This window comes from Amphiprion ocellaris, chromosome 1, assembly GCF_022539595.1.
Source record: "Amphiprion ocellaris isolate individual 3 ecotype Okinawa chromosome 1, ASM2253959v1, whole genome shotgun sequence".
In the NCBI taxonomy this organism is placed as follows: Eukaryota; Metazoa; Chordata; class Actinopteri; family Pomacentridae; genus Amphiprion; species Amphiprion ocellaris.
The window spans coordinates 30,611,951-30,633,644 of NC_072766.1; the positions used below are offsets into that span (position 1 = coordinate 30,611,951).

Consider the following 21,694-nt stretch of genomic DNA (forward strand, 5'->3'; position numbering starts at 1 on the left):
AACCACTCTGAAATGAACTGAGGAAAACAAATTGAACTTTTTGCTTTCTTTTTCTTTTTTTCTTATTCATTTATTTGATCAGGGATCATGCAATTATCATAGAACACATAGAACTGATGCATTACATATAGAGTATGTAGCATTGAGCTAATTTGCTATTCCCGTCCCTGGTTGGCCTTTTAAGTGAAAGTGGTCAAAGGATCAACAATTATAATATAATGCTTATAATTAAAAGAAAATAATTTGTAAGAGGAGGTGGCATTTCCAAGGAGTCTCACTTTAAGAACATTAGGAGAGCAAATAATGTTACCAAAGCTGCTTTTTAATGTAAAGAAAAAAAATTGGAATTGTAAATTGCTATGTAGCTTCATCTAAATCAGTGGTTCAAATTTTTTCTGTCGGGCCCCCCTTCGCAGGACAAAAAATTTTCCATATATATATATATATATATATATATATATATATATATATATATGAAACTGTGAAAACATGAATATGCAGGGCTGTGTTATTTTATCTGATTCCATTTTGTTGTTTTTCACAGTAAAAATCAGGGGTGTCAAACTCATTTTAGTCCAGGGGCCACATAAAGCCCAATCTGATCTCCAGTGGGCCCCACCAGTAAAATCACAGCATAATAACCTATAAATAACCACAAGTCCAACTTTTCCCCTTTGTTTTAGTTCAAAAAAAGTACATTCTGAAAATGTTCACATTTAATGAACTATCTTTTTACAAATTATTATGAACCTGAAATTTCTTAAGGAAAACAAGTTCAATTTCAACAGAAGCCTATTATGCCTCAGTTCATCATTTACACATGCATTGTAACTGCCAGATAACAGTTTATCTACAAAAACACAAAACATTCAGTCACAGGTATCTGGAACTGAACAATCTAGTATTTTACTTCATGATCAGAACAACTTGTCAAGTTCTAGAAATTATTAATTTTTTAAATTATTTTAATAATTTTAATTATTATTTTAAATTTACAGTTTTACAAATTTGCAATTTACAGTTAATGTTGTTGTAATTTTTATCATTTGTAAAATCGTCCCGCGGGCCGAAATGGACCGTCTGGTGGGCCCACAGGCCGTATGTTTGACATTGCTGGTAAAAATAATGGGAGGAGATGAGCCGAGTATGTGACGTGATCAAGTACGCTGGTGTTCCGACTGCACATTAACGATGCGTTCTCCCGTTCTCAGGAGTCTGTACTTCGGAGTCTGAACGGCCAGTGCATATACCATAGGTATATACAGAAGATCATTATTATTAATATTTTTTTTATATCTATGGCATATACAGTCTATGGGCCAGCACAATTTCAGTATTGTTGTATGCCGCGAAAAACAGGCCGACGTTAAAACAATAGTTCAGCTAATTAGTTCCGTGTTGAAGGACCTTTTCCTCCCAGTCGCCCGCGCCCCCCCGACATGCCTCTGTGTCCCCCCAGGGGGGCGCGCCCCACTATTTGAGAAACACTGATCTAAATGAATATTTCTATGTTTTTTTTAATCAGCAAAGTTTAAATTTAAACCTTGAAATGTTATGTCTACATTTTGACATTTTAAGTCTAGAATTTGAAGAAATTTGACTCAGTATTTTATAAATTAAAATTTAAGTGTCACAGTTCCATATGAGATGATTCCATGAGATACAAATGCCTGTTTGAAAGTATGTGGAAGAATATAGCTCATGTGATTTGGTATTATTATGTTTGTGTCGTTCCAAACCTGAAAGACAATAACAAAGGCGAGGCGGGCGGCTAAAATGGCCCAGAACTCCTTGGAAAGTTCATAGGGCGTGTTAGACCATGGAGGCTCTCTGTAGTCCTTATATCTGGAGACAGCAAAAAGGAGAGTCTTGATGTATTTGGACACCTTTACAGTATACAACATCATTTTCATGTCAACTGATTTCAAAAAATTAAACATCTCTAAATATTTGCATTATTTATAAGTGAAACATTAAAGTTGGAAAAGAATACAGGAAGATAGATGATCAAGTAAAAACCTGGTGAAACACAGTTGCAGCAGTAATCAGAAGGAATAGGAAGAATGATCTAGCACTGAAAATAGATGGACAAGTGCTTCAGATATTGCACCGGGGTTATCAATGGAAATTGGAGTTTCTATCTCTATAGACGGCATCCGACAAAAAGCCCTTATGGCTCTTTAGCACAAATCTGTGAGATGAAAGTTTGCCAATGAACATTAAAAGGAGCCCGATACATTTTGGGAGCACATTATTTGGTCAGATGAGACCAACATAAATTTGTTTGGGTCAGATGCGGTCGAACATATTTGACTTGAACCTGTCCAGGACAGCCACATCAATGCATAGTTCTGACAGTGAAGCACAAAGGTGGGAGTGGGATGATAATATTTATGTCATGTTTTACACTCATGCAGATTAGCATGAGTGGAAAACATGACATATATAGATGGCACCATTAATGCTGGTGGATACACCAAAATACCGGCTGTCACAATGACTCCCAGCCTACAGAACCTTGACAGAGGAGGAATTTTCCAGCGTGATTACAATCAAAAGCACACAATCACGGTAGAGTTTCTCCAGAGGGAAAGAGTGAAAACTATGACCCTGGCAAGCATGTCACCTGACAGAACACCTTTGGTCTATTTTAAAGAAAAAGGTAGAGCAACACAACCCCTGTAACAAAGAGCTGCTAAAAAAATAGCAGAGCAGAAGAGCAACAGAACATCTCTCCAGGGGGCCATATGAATCTCAGTTATGTAAATTGTAGAACAAATGTCCTACTGGTCAACATAGAAATATTCTACAGTGATGTTATATCATTTTGAATCACTTGACATTTCAGCGATTTTGCTCAGTGGTAAGTCACTTCTGTTACATTCCTTCGATGCAATACAGTTTGGTGGTGATCAGCTTAGAACTGGGTGCTGGGAAATTTCCCTTATTCTTAAATCCCAATGTTTACAGGTATGAACTCAGTTAAGTACATAGTAAGTGCAACCTTACCTGCACATATCTACTGGGTAGCCAAGGTGCATTGGCTGCAGGGGGTCTGTGCCAGGCTGAAAATCACTCACGTTGAAGTATGACAGAGTGTGATTGATGAAGCCGTGCATGGTGCCGTCAGGACTGTACGTGTACTGGTAGACCAGCCGGGGGATGAAATCAGATGTGAAGGAGATGACAAAAGCCTGAAGGACAGAAAACTGCTCATCTATTCACTGTTGTTATGAAACCAGTAACCAGGACAAGCTAAGACTTCTTCCTGATGATTTAATCAAGGAATCTGTAACTAAGTATTTTCTTTCATCTTCAGTTTCAAGTTCAGTGTTACAGCAAACATGTATAAACTAAGGCCTGCAAGCCAACTATGGCCTCATATCTAAACTTATTTGGCAGTGAGATATCTTAAAACTGGAATTAAAGTAGGTCCTGCTGTTTGTATGCAAGTGTAATTTTCACTGTGAATGCTAGGTGTCACTATCACTATACATGTATAAAGCCTATCTCTGGGGTCTCCAGAGGAAAAATCAAGGTAACTTTTTAGCACATCTCACAAAATTTGCAAGAAAGTGATGAGCTTGTGTTGTAAATGTATGAAATGCAACATAACACATGACATCATAAGTTGTGAAGCTTCAACATTTCTCAGTGACTGCCATGTTGGACTTTGCTCATCTCTGCTACAAACTATCCTCATTTCACCAAGCATGAACATTTCTGTGAAATGATGATATAGTGTGGCTGTGCTCACATCACTGATCAGAGTTTAACTAGAACTATAAAGACTGATAGAAATAGAGTAGTACAGGGTCTAAAGAAACTTAGGACTTACGTTAACGATGACTGCTACCTTACTGAGGCCCCTCAACAGGTTGTACCAGATACCTGCAGAGAGACAGAAGGAGTCATTCAGGTAGAAAACAGCAGCTCCAACATGCACTATAGGTGCAGTAAGTAGCAGCCACCACTAGATGGCACAAACACTCTGCATGAGAGGGTGCAGGACTCAAACGTTACAGGTGACTTGTTAAGGGTGTTTGGTCCATGATTTAGCCCAATAACTATAAAGTGTTTCTTGGGGTTCCCACACAATAGGTTCTATTCAATTCAATTTAATTTTATTTATTTAGCGCCAATTACAGTCAAATTGCCTCGAGACGCTTTACAGAACCCATATGCCTGACCCCCAGAGCAAGCCAAAAGGTGACAGTGGCAAGGAAAACACCCTTTTAACAGGGAAAAAAACTCGAGCAGAACCCGGCTCTTTATGTGGGGGGACCCATCTGCCTGCTGGCCAGGCGGGTTGAGAGGGACAGAAGAGGTAGAGAGGTAGAGGGATAGAGGTAGAGGTAGAGGGTTACAGGTAGAGGGTTAGAGGTGGTGGCAGAGGGATAGAGGTAGAGCGGTGGGGTGGGGGGGTGGGGAGGACAAGAACCAGGTTCTGATAAGTATTTCAATTTATTTTCTCTTCAAGGCTGCACAGGAAGAAAACCAGCTTGCAGAAACCTGAACCTTGCAACATGTAATCCTACCTAGTGTTAGCTTCACATTACAGGTTTGTTGGGATGTAACAGACTGGAAGAAGGTTCAATTACAAAAAAAATACACTGTATGTCTGGATCATATAAGGATGCGCTGATGTCTAACAAAAATTGCCTTCAGTTCTTACATTGACAAGTTTAGTTAAAATGTGACTCAAATCAGTCTTAAAACAATAATCACATGCTGTAAATAGGTGTTGAGTGATGGTGGGACAAAATCCATAGTCATCATTCTGTGCCAAAATACTTTATAAAAGGTTTCAATGATCTGACCAGGGGAAAAGAAGAGCATCTTTTCCAAAATTTGTGTTTTCTGTACCTTTACTGCAGCCTTTTGCTGCCCTGAAGAGCTGGAATCAAAGATAGTAAGCTGACTGTGGAACACACACATTTGATTTGGTTCAGACTCCATATTATGATAAATGGAACAGAAAGAAGACTGCAAATTCTACCTCACCTCTAACAGTCTCTCTGCAACCAATATGGACAGGAAAAACTGATTATTTTGAAAAGATGTCAGCAACTTTATGTAAGTGAAAATTCAGTGTGTTTGATTTGTCTGTTGAAATGTATTTCTTAATACTAAGAGCCCACAGGTGAATCCCAATTTGAGCATAATTTATTTATTTATTTTTTTATTATTTTTTATTAAGACAGATTACTTATCTCCTTCGTCCTCAGCTCTACTCTTGGATTTTTCACACACATGTAAGTAATGTTGCTGAAAACATCTACAGGTTGAAACGTACCAATGTCTTTGGCTTTGGCTGCAATCGGCCTGCGCAGCTCCATAACAAACTTCTTGGCATCCAGGCGAATCTCAATGATGTTGTTTAGAAGAGCAAAGAGTGGTGCCAGAGGAAAAGAAGCCACAAAGAGAGTCACCATCCCAAACTGGATGACTACAGAAACAGATGACAGGAGAAATTAGCAAGGATAACCTCTTAGTCTTTTACTTCAAAAAAGGAAACTGACTGTGGACACATTACAGGGATTTTAAAATCCTGAGATAATTTAAAATTGGGTTGCATCATGCACACAAAGTCTTTACAAGCATTCTTCTGTCTAATCTCAGATATGCAGGATTTGAAAATAATCACACTACAGGACACTATAAGGATCATAGTTTCAGAGGGAGTGCAGAGCAGTGCCACAGGTCACCTGATCTCATGGGGAAGCAGATATGAATAAAATAAAGTGTGCAGTGTAAAGACTGACTGCAACACTGATAATACTTTGCAGTGAGAAAAAAACAAAAGCAGAAACTTAAATGAGCCTGGATGAGAAAATGCTTTGAAAGATGCAGTCAACACGGTTTGTTTCCTGGACGTGAGATTTTAACTATCATCGTTAATATCTGTAGCTCAAGTTAGTCTCATGGCACAGAATGTTTAGCATTGCTTGGAAACAGTGCTCTGGACACTTCTGTAATAACTGTATCCATAGGGACTTTAATGCAAAACATGTCAGACACGTTTGATATTGATCATGGCGTCCCCGATCAGTGTGCATGGTTGTAAGGAGGGATGAAGCAGGGGTGAATTGACCTGAAACTCCTGCAGCATGAGCCCAGCCTAAGCCTGGGTTAAAAAAAAATGTACATGGAAATGTGATCTTAGTGGTCAAAAATGTGTGTAAATCTGTTAAGAACAAACACAGAAAAAACATCAAGACAAGGTTCATATAAAAAAAAACAAACTAGGTATACATTTATGTCCCTTTCCTTTAATATACACAGCTAACAAAAAAGCCAGTAGGTTTTTGTAGTATATCACTTTAATCAGTTTCAAAGAGGATCAAATATTTGCTTGTTCAAATATGCCAAAAAAGCAAATATGTACTTATTTTTTCCACATGATTATAGAATTTGTTTGCATTTACCTGATTTAACCACCACAACACAACATGGAGGAATATGGTAAAAAAAAAAAAAAAAAAAAAAGCCCCAAAATGCATATTGCTTTAAATCTGTCAGTGACAACGCTTTACTGAAATTTAAGTTCTATTAAAAGGTCACATGAACCCACATACAATCTAAACTCATCTGTTGTGTTAAACCTTCTTTTCCATTACTAAAGAATGAAACAACTACATCTGATCATTTCATTGTAAACTATCTTTACCTGAAAACAATGTGAGTATGCAAATAAAGTGACTTAAACACACTATTCTCATCTCATATGCTGGTTTAGTTTCTTCTGCTACTGCATACATCTAAAATGATCAAGGCTGCCTTATTTGTGATGTGTACATGTTGAACTGAGCCCTCAGTAGCTTGATAGATTATCTGTTGGAAAACCCAGATGTATATCGAACAGATGTTCAGGCTGGAGCTGAGAGCCACACCAGAGGAGGAAACCTCAGATACAATAAAGCTGCATTTATTCATTGTTTGACCTCTTAGAAACTGCAGAACAAATTAAAAATACATCTGACATTTATTGTTTTTTTTAAATGTCTTATTAGTAACACGTTAGCAAACAGCTGCCTACAGTATTTACACATTCAGCAGACACAGAGCAGCATTAGCATTAGATCCATCTTTCTGGAATTCAGAGGAGGAGGAGGACAGATTCTGACGTAACGAGCTGTCATTACATTTGGTGAATGGTATTTAGAATACAGAGCATTGCACTGGTGATGTTGTGTTTCATTATGTTATATGTCTTGCCTGTGCCTGTTGTAACATTCGAGTTGTCACAGAGATTGCATGTTGTCTAGTCTGACTGTGGTTATGGTTTGATTGGAGTGTGGTATGTGTGATATTTAATCAACAGAGTTGCGTACACGAAGTTTCTGGCTGATGAGCGTAAGCCTGATATTTACTTCTGTTTGCTCCACTTTGGTCTTCATAAGGTCTTGAAAAAAAAATTTTTTTTCTTCACTAGTTCATCTTTGTTCATGAGTTAGTTTCTAAGTGTATCTGCAGTTTAGCGCTGGCCAGGTAGTTTATTAGAAACAGCTGCCTGATGCTGCTGTTGTTAATAAAAAAATATTGATTAGTGCAGCCTTAAAGCCATTTTGCATCTAATGTACATACATGTTAATTTGGTTCTTTCCAATCATTGGCTAAAATAATGCAAAAGTGATTTCATCAATACTCATTACTTTAAAAGGTGAACCGATCAATATGCTAATATGTGTAACACAGGCTCTGGAGTGTAACTCACACTGATGCTCATTGTGTTGCATCAAACACCTGACTGACTGATGCTGTCTACTGTCACTACAATCAGTGCTGAGCCATTTACAGTGATTTGTTTTGAACTGTAGCTCTGTCGAAGCTGGATGGTTGGGTTTCGTTTTAGGTCTTTCATTTAGTGACTGTCCTACCTCAAACACTCCATTTTGCAACATGTGTGGTGTGGACTTAAAATGTCCAGTAAAATCATGAATGTAAATAATTTGGGTAATGCAGATTAACTATTAGACATTAATTAAGTCTTAGACATTTGGAACACAGCTGCTATAGCAACCTGTCTCTTAAATGATACATACTGATCACAGACATGAAGCTGTAACAGTGTTGAGCTGGAGAGGCTTTAGTTGTTTTTCAGTAATGTTGGAATGTTTGTGCTACAAGCCTGTCTGTTTCATTTAAATCTCTTTCCCTCAGAAGAGTTGTATGGATGAGCTACTTATTAATTTAGATCTTCAAACAGTGATTAGATGACCACAACGGCCACAAGATCTGACCAACAAGAGTAAAACCAAAGCACTTTGATGAACACATCTTCATTAAACGTACACTGTCCAGTACTTGGACACTGTTTTTCACTCTGCACTGAGATTTATTACTAGCTTTAGTCGTCTCACCCACCATTGTGAATTGTATTGAATTGTATTGTATTGAATCGTACTTGCCTTCTTTGAGTGCATGCATATACACACACTGGCTGACTCTAATTTATAAGGCTCTTTAAGGCTTAATTCCTCACTATTTATGAATAACAAACAGGTGTTATGCCTTACGTTGCTGCACTGCTCTTGTTTTATCTCGTGTAAGGACTGAATTTGGGAAAAGAGCTTTCAGCTTTGCTGCCCCCTCGGCATGGAATACTTTACAGACTGAACTGAAACTGTCTGAATTTACTCCACTTGGAGCCTTCCGTTCTATCCTGAGAGATAGACAATGTGAGACCACTGAGCAGTGCATGTGTTTTTCAATTTTAAATTATTGTTTGTTGTCCATGTTACAGCTCTCAAACTTTTTATTGTATGTTTGCTTTTCCAGGTCGCCCTTGTGAAAGAGATCCTGATCTCAATGGGTTTTTATCTGGTTAAATAAAGGTTAAATAAAAAACTAACATTCAAAAGCTTGGGGTTACCCAGACAATTTCATGTTTTCCATGAAAATTCACACTTTTGTTCATGTGCTAACATAATTGCATAAGGGTTTTCTAATTATCAATTAGCCTTTCAACACCATTAGCTAATGCAATGTAGCATTAGAACACAGGAGTGATGGTTGCTGGAAATGTTCCTCTGTACTCCTATGTAGATATTCCATTAAAAATCAGCCATTCCCAGCTAGAATAGTCATTTACCACATTAACAATGTCTAGACTCTATTTCTGATTAATTTAATATTATTTTCATTGAAAAAAAATGCTTTTCTTGCAAAAATAATGACATTTCTAATTGACCCCAAACTTTTTAACGGTAGTGTACATAGTCAAGCACAGAAAGCTCTAATGCACATGAAGCATGATCTAGCCAGGGTTTCCACATCACTGGCTCGCTCATTCTGTACATTACAATATTGAGCTTCTTCTAAAGGTCAGCACAATCTACTTTAACACATCAATTAGCTTCTACATTCTTTATCAGAGGAACATATTTGCCATTTCAACAAATTGTACTGAAAGCAGCAGACATTTACAACGTTAAGTAAAGGTCGATCATGAAACAGGAGGAAAAGAACAGGAATGAGTGTGTTTGTTGGCAGAAGCTGAGCATCACAGTGATTATTCCTAAGTGGCCACAGCCATTAAGCTTGACCTCAACATTAACACGCCGCCTTTCTCAAACATCGTGGACAGAAGATGTCACTCTCATAGAGGAGATAAAGATGAAGACTTATGCTCAGGTGAGGTGGACAATGTATTACTAAAGAGGAGAGCAATATCAAGGATAAAACTGTATATGTGGTTAGACTCACTCATCTCCATGTACTCGGGGCTAAGTCCAACAAATGGACCCAGGAAGTGGTCTTTCTCATGGCGTTGCATTGTTTTGTTCAGCTCCTCCTCTTGCTTTGAGTCCAAGTCTGACTTCCTCTTCCGTAGCAACTTCTTCAGCTTCCTGCACATACCAAGGAACCGTGACCAAAATTACACATTCAGCTATGTTAGAGCCTGACCTATATTTCAGTAAAACACACAGTGTCAATCAAACAGCGAACATAACATGAATTTCAGTAAATGTACACACATCTTGGAATTTCTCTATTTATTTTCTATCAGCAACTAATATACTTGCGATAACCTAAAATCATATGATGATATGGACAATATAATTGTGGCCAATGTAACTGTCAGATGCTTTTTGTTTCTACTGTTTGATGATATACTACTTACTGCATCTTTTTTATAGTATTGAGCTTCTTATTTAATGTATGTAAAACAACTGCAAGTTCATGGACGTATCCTCCTTTATGGCACCCAGCAAGTGCAAAATCATCAGACATTGGGAGACCAGGCTGGCTCAGGTGTGTAGATGAACTCAGATTATTTATTTAGATCCTAAGCATTCCTGTGTTCATGAAGTTACTGCTGCTGTGCTGCATGCATAAAGTGCAAACATCTCTTCAAATTTAAAGAAGCACTCATTGTTTCTGAGGCTGTTCTCTGATGCTGTAGGTATTTATGAAAGCCAAGGGAAAGAATCTGATACACTGTTTCTGCAAAATCCTGAATTACTTTCAAAGACCCCTGAAAAAGTTATAGTTGTCTGATTCACATTCATAGCTGTAATTTATGAGACACGTCAATGCGTTATGTAATAGATATCTATGGGTGGTACAGCAGTACCTGGAAACAAACCGTGACTTGATCTACTCTTGGGTTTAGGTTGCCTGGTTCCCAGCGTGAATCGTTGAAACCCACACAACTTTGTCAATAAAAATAATCACGCATATTTGTAGAAAGCTGTGTTAATTACATTTTCTTTGAAGTATGGCTTCTTAAGTTCTTGTAAGTGATTACGATTGTCTACGGCTGGTGACCAAGAACCAAGAATCACTAAAAAGCAGGTGAGGAATGAATGACATGCTGCGAAAACACAGATGTCAGTGTCCACCATCAACTGTGTTTCACATCATCATGAGCTGAGAGGCTGCCGTTCAAGAAGAAAGACCTTCTAGAAGCAGCATCTTAAGGTTCAACTGACATTTGCTGCTAGACAAAGAAAATATCTTCTACAGGAAAGTGATGTGGTCAGATGAGACAAAAAAATAGCTATTTGTTCACAATGACCCACAATATGTTTAGGAAGAGAAGATGACACCTTTAATCGCAAGAACACCATACCTACCATCAAGCATGGTGGTAGTTTAACTGGTACTTTACAAAAAGTAAATGGAATATTGAAAAAGGAGGACTACCTCTACCTTTTCAAGAAAATCTAAAATCATCAGCCAGAAGGTTGGGTCTTGAACACATTTGGGTGTTCCAACAAGACAATGATGCCAAAGACATATTAAAAGTGGCGAAGAAATGGCTAAATCAGGTGAGAAAAGTTTTAGATTAGCCTTCCAAAAGAACTGACTTAAACCCCATCAAGAACCAGCGAACTGTGATGAAACAAGTCAGCGTCAGAGCCAACAAATTTAGTTGAACTGAACCAATTCTGTCAAGAGGACTGGTCAAAGATACAAACAGAAGCTTGTGGACGGCTACCAAAAGCACCCAGGAGCCACCTAGGAGAAAATGACCAAGTCACGTTTATCCAAATATTAGCATTGCTGTATATATATTTTTGACCCAGCAGATTATGTCTTATTTACAAAAGACTTGTAAAAAACCTGTCAAAGAACCAAAACATGTTTTTACAGTTTGTTTTGTGACAAAAATACATGTGTTTCAATGTCTTCATAATTCTTCACAGAAGATTCAGAGTTATAGGAGTCACTGGAAACTCAGGATTACCATAATATATAAATAAAACTGAAATGAACTGAATTGAACTGACTTGCCATCCATGGGTTGTATGCACCATATAATGAGCAACAACTTATTATTCATCTTCCTCTGACGCTCCACAATAAGTTCCACTCTATTATGTTGCCTCAAAGGAGCAGAAAGTGGCTCTGCTCCAAATAACTGGGGACCCCAGAACTTAGAGTCCAAAGCTAGTCACTGCTCAAAGTTGTTGTGTTCACTGTTGCTTCACATGCACAGCCAAGTGAATAATTGGGAGGGATGGCACACACTGTTTTCCTTAACAAACTGAAATAAACTGAAATAACAACAGACAGATTCATCTAGAGGGTTCACAAAAATAGGACATTTAGCAGATTGGTATATTCTCAGTATGGATGAGATACCAAGGAAGGTATGGGTATGATCAAGGTACCCTGGAAAGTGTTTGACCACCAGTGGTGTTATGACGCAATGCTAGGAAGCGTTCCGCCCAGTCGGGTTGAATCTCATGTTCAAGAATACGATACAGTGCAGTAATGCAAGCTGAGCTGCAGCTCAAGTTATATAATAATTCCTGATTTAATTTTATTCAAATGGCTGATATTTATAATTATACAGCAAAATGCAGGGAAAAATAAAAAGACGTCTTGCCATATAAAGCTGTTTATTCCACTTTGTTTATAGACATTTAATATAAGTGTGTTTCTGTACAGAAAATCATTCAATGGAGTAAAAAAATCTAAACACTTTGACTAAGCAGTTCCAGAGAGATAGTTTATTTCATCATTTTAATTAGTTCAATTTTTATCACACTGTAGCTATTAGGGCAATGTTCAACAGCTATCCCAATCCTTTCCTTACAAAGTTTCTTTTTTAAGTTTCTGTTGTATTTATATAATTTTAATTCTGGTTGAGTAAAGTCAGTTTTGAAGTGGCAGCAGTTATAATTAGGAGTAGTTTTTTGTTCTTGAAATTCTTGAATTCTTGAATTTCTTGGACCCATACTACTGTCTGGATTATATGTGGTTAGTTGATGATGCATTGTACTGTAAGGATGAAACAAGACAGAGAAAATTACATGCTGACAGGGTTCAGCAAAGTGTTGTCTGGTTCTCAGGTAAATGTGTCTGAAAACCAAGCAGGCGTTTAAATGATTCCTCTCAGATGTGAGTACAACTGAGTGGGTGTGCATAATGTGTTCTGTGACTTACCGAACCCATATGTAGTGATCTGTGCTGTTCAGCCTGTGTTCTGTGTTTCTCTGGTAAATGTGTGTTTAAACATGTCACACAGTCTCTGCTCTGTACTCACGGTATGCCGATCTCAAACAGGTTGTTCTGGATAAGCTGCTTGCCTAACATGGTGATGCACAACTGGATGCACAGCTCCATGAGGCAGCCTGCATGGGCACACTGCAGGAGAGACAGCGAACAGATGTCAAAGTGAGGCAGAAGAGCATGAAGTAAAAGGGTGTTTAAATGAGTTGACGAGAGGGAATTCAAAGTGAAGTTAAAACCAGTGCAAACAACAGGAACAGAACAGAGTTGCTTTTAAGAGTGCAATAAACAATTGTATTAAAAATTGAAATTTAATTATCCCTTAGTAACAAATATAAGCAACCTTCTTTAATGTCTATATTTGAACATGCATCACACTGTGTGCATGCTCTTAAAAATGATTTAATTGTTTGATGGCTAGCTGAAATAGTTGACAATGAGGATATATGATGTTAAACAACCTTAATCTTTAGCTCAGACTGTGTTTAGGGTAATTACCTCTTCCATTCTGTACGATCCAACAACATACAAGTAGTTTCCAGGTCTCCCAACAAGCCTGTAAACAAACACATCCATCACATGAGGAAAGCAGGAAGTACATAGTATGGTCGTGTTCCCTATGCACAAATGACTACCAGCTGGCAGCGGTAGATGATATTTGATTTACTACAGAGGAACATACATCTGATTAAAATGATTTAATGTTGAAAAAGCCGTGGTGAGCAGTGGTTGTTTTACCTGCCCCTGAAAAAGGCCAGATAAACAATGGGTGTGAAGGCATTGACAAACTTCAAGATAAAGGTTTTAAAGATGAGCCGCTCCTCGAAGCTCTTGTCTGTTTTTGGAACCTCTGAAAAAGAGAAAACATGAGTTTTTTCACATTTACATTTCACTCAGTAGCTTTACTGTTATAAAAGACTGTATGAGATCCAATTAAACATTTGCACTGATAGTCTGACATGTCAGGATCTAACTGCATTTCAAGTCCAATGACTTTACCTGACATTAGCCACAGTAAGCTACCCGTCAATACACAACAATGACTTTGCAACAACTAAAGCTTTTAGTGTACTGACTTGAGTGAAAGTATTTAATTGTTCATTAATTCAACTTTTCTTTGGAACAAAGCATCAGTTTTTCCTTTGTTAAGTTTCTTAGGCATGCTATAGATTCTTGTTCTTTGTCCTGGAAGCTGTATGATTAATCAGAGTGATTTCAGATCTGTAATCATAATAGACATTTAACAATTGAATTTATATGTTTGAGAAATTAACTTAAAGTCAAGATATTTGGCCTCTGACCTCTTATGAACAGTGAAGCTCAACACTACCCCTTGGGATGAACACATCCATGATTGGTTAGAGGATGTTTTGAATTAGGCTCTAAGGAAGTTTCTGTATCAAAAAAAGTCATTAGAATGCAACACAGCTTCTTTCCACAATTTTCTTGGGCTTTTTGTTCTCTCATGATTATTTTTTAGATCTTTTTTTCTACTTTGATAGAGTTGCTTTTTGTAAGTAGAGTTTTATTTTTCTAAGCATCAGTTTTCTTACGTTAACTTTTACAATGCAATGGTGCAAATGTTTTTTCTTGTAGCTATTGGCTTTGACTCTTAGTGTATTTACTTCGACACACTTTTTCCTTCCAACTATGCAGAGTTGTCGTCCTGCCTCTGTGTTCTTGAACCAACTCATCCAGTAGATCTTCTCATGGACACATCCTGCTGCAGTTCTACCTCTCTTTCTTCTATGGATGTCACACGTTCATCCTGCAGCTCTACGGCGACTTTCTCTCCGCTAAACAGGTGAATTTATCATTTTTGTGTTTCTAAATTGATCACCGCTCCACCATCTGCTTCTAGTGATGATTACTGCTAATTATTTACTTTATCAGTATTTATTTATTCATTGTCTGTTGTCATGCCATTGTTGCCCTATTGTTTATTTGTAGCAGTAGTTAATTAATGTTCTGTGTATAATTATCATCACTTCTACTGTGTATTTTTTCTTCGTTTGGAAACTGGAGGTCAGAAATCAGAGTTCATGACTTTTGATAATGAGATTGATCAATACAAGTAGATTTGATAATTTATTAATATTCAAATATTCAATTTAAATTATTCCTGAAAAAGGTCTTTCTGATGACCTCATTTATGTCCTGGTTTTAAATGACTGCAAAATTTGAATCATAAAATGTAGCTTACATGACATTACTTTGGTGCTACTATGTGTGCATTTCAAACAAAATATAACATTTTATTTACTTTCAGGTGCTTTCTATTTCAAAGACAGATAGAAAGACTTCGTCTGACATATTTTTTTAGACATTCTTAACATGCCAACTCCTCTTTCTGCCTCACAAAAAGTAAAGATTTCTATTTATTTTTATTTCTAAAGTTTCCCAGCTGGACACAAGATATCATCAATATAAAGTCCAAAGTTGCACGAGTGTGAGTTCATTCTGGACTGTGATTCAATTTAGAACTAATCATAGTGCACATCTTAGATTCAGATTTTAGGTGAACAACAAACAGCATGGGCCTCAGTCTGCATAGTAAAGCTCAAACATCACAGGAAGCAGTGCGTATTTCAGAGGAGAGGCCTTGAACATTTATGTAGTATCAAACATCATATAAGCTTTCTCCCTTTTACTTGAAATAGAAATACAGTAGATCTAGTCAGTCTTCAGTAAAATCTTTTTCTAAGAGGTTAACAGTGATCTGTGCCTCACCTAGTGTGGTCAGCCAGCGGGCGATGGAGGCGTAGATTTCATCTAAAATGATGATGACGATGAGGTTGATAATGGCTGCGGTGGTTTTGACAGTGGCTCGGATGTTGGACCGTGCTGCAGGATAGGTGCTAATGTGCAGAGCTGCCTTGATGCTAATTCGGTACAGGATGACCCCGAACACTATGGCAAATGTCACAGCAATCTAAAAGTAAGGAGACAGAGCAAAACTCTAGTCTGGCAAAACAGTCAGTCGAGGTGAGCAAGAGTCATTGTAGGTGGTGGCATGCAAAAGTCTCCTGATGAACTTCCTGTGTTGATATTGGCAGGAATTGTATTGCAGTAACATAACACAGTCACACTCCAGGATGCCATATATATTATTTATATTTAGATAACACAACATAGCATTAGAACACAGAAGTGATGGTTGCTGGAAATGTTCCTCTGTACCTCTATGGAGATATTCCATTAAAAATCAGCTGTTTCCAGCTAGAATAGTCATTTACCACATTAACAATGTCTAGACTGTATTTTCTGATTAACTGAATGTTATCTTCATTGAAAAAAAATGCCTTCCTTTCAAAAATAAGGACCTTTCTAACTGACCCCAAACTTTTGAACGGTAGTGTATATATACATATATTTGCACATGTGCAATGAACACAATAAGAACTGCTATTCTGACATGCACCACTTGAGCCTGCGTTTCATTGCATTCATGCCTTCATGTGCTACTACACTGCAGTTTTCTTATTCAGCCTGACAGCTCTTGACATTTCAGTTCAGAACCATTTTATAGTGTAAAATATTGGCTGGATTCAGATTCTATTTTAGCTACCTTCCAAAGCATTTTTAAAAACTGTTCTCTCTGGTTCTCTGTGTCTGCGTCTCCTTGGCTGTGCCAATGAGTGTCATATCCCAACTTGATACTGGAAAGGAAAGCAGTTAACCTACATTAAATTGTTTTACTACGTGGAGTAAAACATCAAAAAAATCTCCAAGATTTTTGGGTGCCTTTTTCAATGTGGGAAGATTAGAATCATTACTTTGATGATTCGATTCGATTCGATTCAATTCAATTCAATTTTATTTATACAGTGCCTGTTACAATTCAGATTGTCTCAAGATGCTTTACAGAACCCAAATGCCTGAACCCCCATAAAACAAGCCCTAAGGCAACAGTGGCAAGAAAAAACTCCCTTCTAACAGCAAGAAACCTTGAGCAGAACCTGGCTCATATGAGGGGACCCATCTGCTGCTGGCCTGCTGGTTTGACAGATAGTAAATTTATTAGATTTGAATAATATTGCATGTGTATTGTTTAGTTGGCGTTTTATATGCACAGCTGCCAAACATGCATTGTCACATGAATGGCAATAGCCGATCAGGTGATGTATTTTCCATTTTCACTGTAGGCCTTGCATATGATGGCAGTTGGCAGATGTTTCATTTTCTATTTGTGAGAAAACATTTTGAAGCATAGCTATTTCACAGTTAAGAAGAATGAATAAAATATAGCATGGGTTCAGCTCAGTATTTGGTGTCAGATCTGTTGATTCTACTTAGGTGGATCAGGTTTCAAAGATGGATATCACTCAGCAGATTCTGATGCTCACACAGATTTTACAGCAGCGTTACTGTGTAGCAGACGTGTTAAATCTGCATAGCAAAAGCTTTTATCTCAGTATTGTTTCAACAAAAAGTAACATTTATAATAGCTAGTTTCTCTTTCCATATCACTCCATGCACATTGACGTATCATAAATAAGGCATGGAGCTCAAAAAGTATTGAAACTAATCTGAAACCATTATCAAAATCAAATATCAAATTTGAATCACTTAGAATTCTTAAGATATGGTTCCCTTTTGACACATGCAAGAAAACTAATTTGCAAAAAAAAAAAAGCAAACGCATCAGTCATCACCATGTACCTACAACGTCTGGGGAATGGCACAAAACACAACATGCTGTCTGAATGTATGTCCCAGACTGAAATAATGTATGTAGCCTACTGACTACTACATGTTAACTTTTATGAAGCAAGCAAATACTGGAGGTATATAACTATAAAGCTTGTCAACTTAAATTTTTACTTATGATATACATTGAAGTTAAACAAAGAAATTCTCCTGATACAGTATGTTTTCCAGCAGATGACTGTTTGACAGGTACATTAATGATGGCTCAGGTCTATGCTCACACTTGAGGCTGATTTAACCCTGCTCCACTCCTTCTGACAGTCAAAGGAGAAATCTGGTCTGGGATCTTGGTGTGAGCTGATGTTTGTTTCAGATTATTTTGTTAATATGAGGGACAGAACCAGTCACAAACCTTGTGAACTGCTCACAGGCTCACTGGGGCCAGCTCAATTAATATCAAACATGTTTAATAGTTAAAGTTGATACGGCTACAGCAGACAACCTTGCAAAGCAACACCAAACATCATAACCCTTGTGGCTAATGTTAGCTACAAATAACAAAACTACATTTAAAAAACAAACCCTCCAGTTCTCACTGAAGAATAAAACAAGATGATCACATCTTCCCAACATTTGCTTATCCAGAATAAAAGCCTTCTATATTTGATTTTTCTCACTGCAACATTTTTCTAATTTTCTATTGTTTTTTTTTTTTAATAAAAAGTTTTGTCCTTCATAATTTCTTACTGGTATTGCACAGCCTTGAGAACAGTCACTTTGCATTTCACTGCACAAGCTGTATGAGCATGTGACAAATAACTCTCAAATCTTGAATAATTGTTAGTGTTACAGTAAGTTGTTGCTCTACAGTCTATAGAATATATAGTACGTATATGATTTAGTTTCAGTGTGCTTCACCATTAAATCACGTGAGGTGGTGCTCTGCTCTCTCTGGCACGATAATATTTAAAAAATTTTCTGTGTTGTGATGTGCCATTTTTTTTTCTGTTACTATTTTGAATCTCCTTTAGTGTGAGCCATGACTGGAAGCCAACATCCACAAAAGCAGGACCTCCCCTACATGGAATGTAGCCATCATTAAGACACGTGTGAGCTTTCCCTATTGTTACAAGTCTAAGATGTCTGCTGTGAATAATAATAATGTGATGTAATGAACCAGATGACTGAAGTCATCATTCTGATGCTTTTTTTAAACTAGAAAAATACGTACTTACATTTCATAAGTGGATTCACAAACTGTTTGTGGCAGACACGGAGTACAGATACTGGCATACACAGACCACATAAATCAGCAATCCAGCCAAAAGTTGCCTTTAGGCCTTACAAACATTGGCAAATGTTAATTGTAAGACAGCATCACAGCTGATATAATCTGGTGCTGGTAATGTCGAGGGATTAACTAGTGAAAGTGATCATCAGCCAAAGGATAAAAAGCTACTGTAATGTTTTCTAGATTGATTATTTGTAAAAAAAAAAAAAAAAAAAAAAAAGAGAACATTAACAGATCAGCAAGAGATTTGTGAGTGCAAGGAACCAGAAAGGAAGCATTTGAACTTAGCATTGTGTTGCCTGACTCTGAAGGTACATTAGAATAGTTTAAAAAAATCTTCTATGGCTTCAACTGTCATGCATGTGCTGGTGATGGAACACTGTGTGGAAACTGCTGGGACTCACCATGAAGCACATCATGACCACAGTAGTCAGGTACGCTGGCAGTCTGTCTGTACATGTCAGCTTCACCTTCTCGTCCTAAAGCACAGACAAACACACAGATTAGGAACAGAGTGTATGCAGCCCCGTTTCTCTCTGTCAGCAGAAGCTCTGTATCCTCTAGTCATGCAGTTGCACACAGCACACACCATAAACATACAGACAGTCTGTGGCTCCAGTGGAGCACAGCTAATCCTGCCTAGAGCAATCTTGTCACATTCAAAACCACTAAGAACTGGGTCAGGCGCTCAGGCGACTGTCTGTATGTATTCGATGAAAAGGATGACCTTGGTACAAGACAAAAGCAGAAGGCTAACGATGAACATGAGCATGGCCAAAGCTGAACCTCATCAGGAGAACATGTTATGTTGAATGTGCCATCCTCACGCTCAGTGCTTTCTGCTATACTTTCTGCGTTTCAGTGTTTGCTCAGCACTTTCTCTACAAGGTGTTAATGAACCTCCATTAGATTTTAGTCGTTCACAATTCAGAGCTGCTGCTTCCTAAGAACTGTTAGTGGTCAGTGTTTGTTTCTTGGCTGTTGCTGCGTTTGTATATGAGCTGTGAAGGATATCACATTGGCACGGCAATTCATAACTTAATGTGTGAAGGAAAAAAAAGCTATTTCAAGATGACCATAGGTAGTCAAAGTCAAAGTCAGCTTGATTATTAATTCTTCAATATGTACATGACATACCGAGGATCAAAATTATGTTACTCTCTTCGTGCAACAGTAGACATAAAATAAACACTCTATACAAAACAGGTTCTGAGATTTAAAAAAATATAAATTTAGAAATCTAATATAAAAAATAAAAATGTTAAAAATTAAAAAGATTTAAGAGGCAAAAACTGAGCGAATTAAGAACTAGAAATCAAAAATCTGGTAAACTAAGAACAAAGGAAGCAAACCCAGAACTAAGCCACAACTAAGAACAAAGAACTAAGAAAAGCAGAACTGAGTCAAATGTCAACATCACCATGAGATAAAGTGGCATGGCAGATATAGCGCACAATATTCAAGTGATCACAATTCATCATGATCAAATGAAAAATAAAACTCAAAAGAAAGAGCATTTGCTTGGCCTAAACAAATGACCACTCTGATTAGTGGCCTGAAGTGATTAGGAGAGGAAAACTGGATGAAGAGGAATGCGTAAAGCCTTTGGTAGTTATATATTGCTGACATTTGTTGCAAAAGGCAGTGGTTAACCAATGAGAGCTAGCCATTTAAAAGCTTTTGATGTTTTTATTTTTAATTAATGAATAGATTGTCATTTGTGGGTCCCTTAATTTCCTCTGAGTTTGTAGTGGTTTTGTATGCAGCATAAAATGTGACACTGCAACGCTGTTTAGGCTACAGTTGACTAAGTGCCATAATTATAAAAAAGTAAAGATGGAATGACTGAACAAAGCGGTGCGTTTCGTGTGAAAGTAATGAGTTTTGAATTTTAATCTCTGACAATCAGCCTGCTCTGTTTCACATCTCCTAAAATGCATCACATCTTTTTGACTAATTTCATATCTTCCAGGCAGCTGCTTGGTTCTTTTCAGTGAATTATAGAAATCCACATTCACATACAAAACAATGAAACAATGTGAAAACAAATGCAGAAAAGAGAAAGAATGGATGAAACTACTATAAATGTTGTGAAAATCTCTGAATATGTTTTGAAGGGGGAAATACATCTCAAACCCCAAGGATAGGTACACAGCCTTTTAAGTCATTTAACAATGAATGAAAACTTTGTTTAGAAGAAAACTTCAACCTTCTGTTTGCGAGATATGAGTTATGATGTGAATTTTACAGTTTCCATGTTTGCTTACTTAGATTGTCAGACAATGTTGCATGTGAAGGCAGCTTTTCAGTCGCTGATTGTCAGCTCTTCCATTTCAGAGCATTGATAAAGTTAAGATAAAGTTTTTAAACAATGTAACAAATCAATGTTGTTATGTAACAAAACTTAAGGTGAAAAAATAGTTATCATTTCAACCGTCCAAGCTCAAAGATCTTAGATTCTACATGCAAGCCATACTAAGACAAGTGTTAACAACATAAGGAAGAAACGTTGGCCTCTCTACAAGATATAGCCCTACTTTCGGGGAGGTTGAAACATCGGTGTTTGCAGTCTGGCCTGAACCCCTATCTGACGGGAGGTCATAAGATTGCTATAAGGTTGCCATCACCAATGACATGCTGGAGAAAAGAGTCTATGCATACATCAAGAAATGGCTCAGACTACCTCAACGCCTTAGCAAAATTGACTTGTGTGGGAACGGGGCCTTAATGAAAAATATAAATCCTCCAGAGTAAAGCTGGACATCACTATGTCAGACACTCTTGATG

The 21,694-nt window shown here is 37.4% G+C and overlaps 1 protein-coding gene across 4 annotated transcripts in view; it reads right to left on the minus strand.

Moving 5' to 3' along the window:
- ano1a (anoctamin 1, calcium activated chloride channel a) overlaps positions 1-21,694 on the minus strand; it is an 83,770-nt gene that overhangs the window by 6,689 nt on the left and 55,387 nt on the right. For all 4 annotated transcript variants that reach the window (XM_035953563.2, XM_023281824.3, XM_023281822.3 and 1 more), the window contains 10 exons: positions 19,312-19,386; positions 15,697-15,898; positions 13,705-13,816; positions 13,465-13,522; positions 13,001-13,101; positions 9,709-9,851; positions 5,297-5,449; positions 3,839-3,891; positions 3,010-3,194; positions 1,740-1,845 (listed from right to left, as the gene is read on the minus strand). In XM_035953563.2, coding sequence (XP_035809456.1) covers positions 1,740-1,845; positions 3,010-3,194; positions 3,839-3,891; positions 5,297-5,449; positions 9,709-9,851; positions 13,001-13,101; positions 13,465-13,522; positions 13,705-13,816; positions 15,697-15,898; positions 19,312-19,386 — 1,188 coding nt within the window. The remainder of the gene's footprint in view (positions 1-1,739; positions 1,846-3,009; positions 3,195-3,838; positions 3,892-5,296; positions 5,450-9,708; positions 9,852-13,000; positions 13,102-13,464; positions 13,523-13,704; positions 13,817-15,696; positions 15,899-19,311; positions 19,387-21,694) is intronic.